The sequence below is a fragment of the Ctenocephalides felis genome, unplaced genomic scaffold (assembly GCF_003426905.1).
Source record: "Ctenocephalides felis isolate EL2017-DRISC unplaced genomic scaffold, ASM342690v1 CF-g0.4_SCAFFOLD_01886, whole genome shotgun sequence".
Lineage (NCBI taxonomy): Eukaryota > Metazoa > Arthropoda > Insecta > Siphonaptera > Pulicidae > Ctenocephalides > Ctenocephalides felis.
Window position 1 is genome coordinate 71241321 of NW_020538040.1, and position 5903 is coordinate 71247223.

The following is a 5903-nucleotide window of genomic DNA, read 5'->3' on the forward strand; positions in this document are numbered from 1 at the left end:
CTTCAAGAATAAAACCATGAATTAACAATGGAACAAGCCAAATTTGTATGCGAATTATTTGTTTATTTAGTTATTTTAATGTGTATCTTTAACTGCTCATCGTGATTGCTTCTATTTCATAGTTATTGCGTATGTATTAAACCATGTAAGCTTCAATCGCTAATTGCAAACTCAATTGTGGCATTTTCTATTATTACATTATTTCCGACCCTAGATTGATGTATAAAAATACCACAGTCAACATACATTTGAATTATGATATATCGTAATTTGGATGTTTGAATTAAAGTTATATACACACTACATTATTACAATTTAGTTTAGGTTCTTGTAGTATTACGCTATAGACTGCAGCTTTCAAGATTAAGGTCGGTTTTGTAATGAAATCCTTTCTACTTGTTTCTACTGTTTTAATTAAGGTATTAAGCATATATCGTTAGGATATTAATACAAATAGAACCAGCGGTGACGTAATCGGTAAGGACATAGACTAGCACAAACTAATCCCGTGTTCGATCCCCCAACCTCGGCCAAACTTGACAGCGGGCAGCATAATATCAAATTTCCACCTGAGGTTATCGATCTCTTTCGCAGACATAGCTGCGTATAAAATTATAAATCAAAAAATACTATTACGTATAAGTCAGTAGTCACAACTGGATAAGACAACTACCGGGTTGTCTACAGGAAACAAGTCATATACTACATGTCTACAAAATTTTATATGGGCAGATTGAAACAAAATATATATAAAGCAAATAATTGCTTTCTTCGAACACAACTAATCGTTCCTACATTTTAAAAGAAGAGTATGTAACTATAGATAACGCAACATTATTGATTGTTAGAGTTCAACAGCACACAAGACACTTTTGCAGCAACAGCGCACAATAACACAATTGTTTGAATTATTTTTGTCTAATGTGAATATCGGTCTTTAAGCTCCGATAACAAGAAGAGCATTAATAGGTAAAATATTTTGTATCCATTACTTCTAAAATATGCAATTTTTCTGTTTCTAATATTTTTATTTTGTATTGTGAATTAATTATTATTTAACAAAATGTTTGATATATAAATATAATCATAAAACAAAATTTGAAAAAAACGCAGTTCCACGCTGGAACGCAAAATAAATGGAATTGCCCAAGCGTAACTATTATCTAGGTTAAATCAGTCAAACGACTCTTAAAACAATCTGCATATAATATTTATTAAAAAAATATAATTCGATGAGTACGTAGCTAAAATCATTTATGAATAATAAATAGTTGTTTAATTTGACTATAATATCAAATTGCAAATGTGTTGTCCTAGGAACTACTTCACAACAAAGGGTTCAATATTCTCTAAAAAAATGTATTTTAAACCCTGTTTCCTCTATCCTATCCTAATCCCAAATCCTTTGCTTTCTGTAGAAAAAACTGCTGCAACTCTTCAGGTGAAGGAGGCGAGGGTGAACAACCACCTCCTCTAGAAGGGGAAGCACCGCCTCCACCGGCAGGTCCTCCGCCGGAAGGTCCTCCGCCGGCGGCAGAAGCCCCTCCACCAGCAGCTGAAGAACCCCCGGCAGCTCCAGCCGAAGGAGAAGCAGAATGTATGTTCCTATCCTTTATCCTGGTACACTTTTGCATAACAAATAAAAATGTATTGGCTTTATTCAACATTTCTGCTAAAGCTGATGCATTGTCCAACAAACTGAAGACACAAAATGTGAAATATTGAATAGTACCCAAATACTATTTCTTTGAAATCGCAATATTTCATGCAATCAAATCGTTTATCATTATTTCGAACTACTAACATGCGCATACACATTCGCTTGACAATCGATTGAATGTTTTGTGCGCTATTATATTTTAATTTTGGTATAATTGCTTTCCGATATTATAACAGCCATTAATTCTTGATATTTTTATAAACTTTCTAAATCTTCTATTTTTCAAATAATTTATATCCCTGTGAATACAATCAAATTAAACTTAAGGTATATTTATTTTATATATTAGTCTAATGAAACTGCCATGTCTAATCTTATGCTACATATATAATTATGAGTTATTGCTTATTATTATTATATTCATACAACGCACTTTACAGTATATATTTAACATCTTACATTTTCGTAAATTCTGTGATAAATATAAACACAATTAAAATAATAACTCAATGAGACAATTAACTTTATTAATCAGGTTTTTTGACATCATTTTATCTCGCTATGCTAATAAAGTACAGATAGAATATTCATTAAATAAATTAAGATTTCATACTAATTCATACGTTGTTACAGGAAACATGTGATTACACTAATTTTCATTGCGCCGTACTGAAGCGCTCCAAAAAATCGAAACAACAAGGTAACAAAACTAAAAGGACCTGAAACCAAAATAAAAAAATAAACCCTTTCAAACAAAAAAATGACCAAAACATGGTTGAACAAAAATAAAAGACGCAAAAACATCAAAGATAGGTGAAATACTAAAAACGCTAAAAAAATCATAAAATAAATATGGATAGTAATAAGAGTAAAAATCCGGCATTTACTCTTTAATATCTGAAAAAACAACACAAAAGAGGTGCTTGATCATTTATTTTTTCATAGGAAGGAAACATATGTAATATGCACTCAGCAAATAAAAAAGGTCATATCTAAAAGGTGACTAATAAAAAATCAGAATGTTGCGTGCATAATTTTGCACCTTAACGAAGCAAGATTGTATCGTACTACAAAACAGAATATTGTAAACACCTTTATTTAGAACGTTATGTAACAAATGCCAGAAAACTTCTATGGAAATTGGCCATATAGACAATTAACAGTAAAATAGACAATAGAGTGCATTTGGTTGCCGTTTGACAAAGTTAAACTTGTCTATACAATCAATTAATATCAGTTGGCACGATAATCGTTAAAGTCAACAATAGTCACCAAAAATAAAAATTAAAAACGTTTCAAAAATTAAAAATATATTTTATTGCACACAAACTACACACGGAAACGAATACAAATTAAATCGTACAAATATTTTTTATGAGACCAAAAAAAAAAATAATAAAAATCATTTATCAAAAAAAATGGAATAAGCGTTTGTAAAAATATATTCCCGAGTATAAAAATAGTATATTGAAACAAGAAAATATAAATGATCACTTCATGCCATAAAAAAGAGGGTAACTTTCTGCAAGTAAAAATAGTAAAAGAGAACTTTTGTCAACTTGAAATAAGAAAGTAAAAATGATCATTCCATGCTACAGAAAAGAGGGTAACTTTCTGCAAATAAAAATGGTTATAAAGAAGTTTCGTCAACTTGAAACAAGAAAGTAAAAATGGTCACTCCATGCTACAGAAAAGAGGGTAACTTTGAAATGGTTATAGAGAAGTTTCGTCAACTTGAAACAAGAAAGTAAAAATAATTACTCCATGCTACAGAAAAGAGGGTAACTTTCTGCAAGTAAAAATAGTAAAAGAGAAGTTTCGTCACCTTGAAACAAGGAAATAAAAATTATCACTCCATGCTACAGAGAAGAGGGTAACTTTTTGCAAGTAAAAATAGTAAAAGAGAAGTTTCGTCATCTTGAAACAAGAAAGTAAAAATGATAACTCTATGCTACAGAAATGAGGGTTCCTTTCTGCAATCAAAAATGGTAAAAAAGAAGTTTTGTGTATTGAAAAAAAAGGAAGTAAAGCGTTTCATGATATATTTAATTTTTGGTGGTGTGATCAAAAGTTAATAAAAGCCTTAAAAAAAGAGCAAAAAATAAAATGACCAAAAACAAATAAGAAAGTGTTCAAGGGACATCTGACTTATTACAAGGTCTGCATAAAAACAAAAAAAGAGAAAATTATGAAAATCATGGAAGGGTTTACCAAAAAAAAATTGAAAAATAACCCAGATCTCATGGATCTGAAGAAAACAAAAAATGAATTAAAATTATGGGCACAATGTGCGATTTAATGTGTAACTTCTAAATAATTTCGTCAGCAGAGGAGCATTTAAACAATTATATTGAATAAAATTTAAATACCTTTAGAGACGTTTTATTAGTAATTAATGTTTACTGTTAATAAGAAGTATGCTATTTATAAGTTTGCTACTAATATCAAAATAAAAATTCTAAAATACCAAAAAGCACAATAATGCAGGTTCCATTTTAGTGCGCATCACCGAGATTATCGTAAAGAATTGCAATCTAGGAAGTAATTATTTCGATAACTGGCCAAAAAAATCGTTTCAACCTAAGTAGTAAAAGAAGAAAAACCTATGATAAAAACCTAAACTATCAAACAGTAATTTTTTTCAATAATTTCAAAATTCTCAATCGAGTGTTTTCAAAATTTTAAAGCTTTTAAAAATTTTAAATCGATACGGAAAGTTCAGCAATTTGCTTTAAGCATGATGCTATGCACCATTACTATATTTCATATATTAACTTATTAACACATTAATCCCCATTTCAGTCAAATGAATCAACATACTAACAATCTAAATTTTATTTTTTATTTGACATTTAATATTTTTATTTCACCAATTATTAAATATTTTATGATTTAAAAATTTCTAGAACCAATTGGTTATCTCCAATACTATAAATTTAAAATTAAATACAGAAACCCAAAATAAATTATTATACAGTATCTACACTTTGTAACTATCCTGAAAAAAATTAGAAAGAAAAATTATCTCACGTTTTTTGGAAATTATGAGCATTTAAGTGCAACCTAGGAGAAACGTAACCGTTTATAACATTTCTAAGATTACAGTCAAAAAGAACGACACATTTGCCCCCAATTTTCAAGAATGAACGTACTTATAAAGCGTGTTGACAAGTTCGATCAAATGTTGGCGCACTTAATCAGGATTTTAAAATGGTAAAATACTTGATGATTTTATAATAATTTGTTGTTCATGAGATCTCTGTAGATTCCTAATCATGACACTTTTTCATAATATTACATGCTATAAAATGTTGAGAGATGAATTGTGGACAAGCGAGGCAGATAATGATGCCAATAATTGATAAAATAATTAATATTTAATTTCCCGTAGGGTTGTTATAGTAATGGCCGAAAATCGAAAATTTATTTTTCATTATCGTTTTAATTATTCTCTTTAATTTTTGCTCTTTTATATCAAATTCCTAATTCTATTCAACTTCTATCTTTATTCCCACTTTATTACTTCATTCCTCTCTTTAATCTCCGCGAGTTTAAAATCTACTTATCAAATAAAATTTTATTTAATTTCAAATTAACTACACATATTTTTTTATAATCTTATTATAATAAATGTTTAAATTGTTTCCCATCTGCATCAATACATCACCCTATATCTTCTATTAAATCAATATACGCCCTATATGAAGTATTTGATATTTAAGAAATTTGGACGTTTTTGAAAATAAAAATATTCTAACTATTATGATTTAATGTTACATATTCCGTATTTTCTAAACGCTGATTTTCACATGCTCCTAACATTCCTAAACTACCGCATCAATAACGTCAATAAATATAAAATGTTGAATCTTTGTTGAATCACAAACGTTGTTGTATTCATAAAAAATAACACTTATTATATACTTTCCTTTTCTATCCAAATTCTATAAATTACATACGGCAGGTTAATTATCCCGTATGATGAGCAGAGTTCAATGAAAATTCAAGATCAAGTTCGTGATATTGATTGCGCGAATGCGTTAAGTATAGGCCGAGTGTTATCTAATCTAATTGGTGATTTTTACGCATGGCGTGTGCTCAACTTACAGTTGCAACACACTCTGCATTGATTATTATACCAGTCATCACTGATATTGACATAGTTATTTAGTAATTACAATAACTGTCTTAAATCGAAAAATTAATTTTTTCATTAAATACACCAGATTTATAATTTAATATT

General features: G+C 29.0%; 1 protein-coding gene across 1 annotated transcript in view; it reads left to right on the forward strand.

Annotated features, from left to right (window-relative positions):
• Nucleotides 1-3330: 3330 nt before the first annotated feature.
• The window catches only part of LOC113375297 (classical arabinogalactan protein 9-like), a 17757-nt gene continuing 15184 nt past the window's right edge, over nt 3331-5903 (forward strand). Inside the window, exon 1 of the mRNA XM_026615237.1 lies at nt 3331-3407. Within this exon, the coding sequence (XP_026471022.1) occupies nt 3331-3407 (77 nt within the window). The remainder of the gene's footprint in view (nt 3408-5903) is intronic.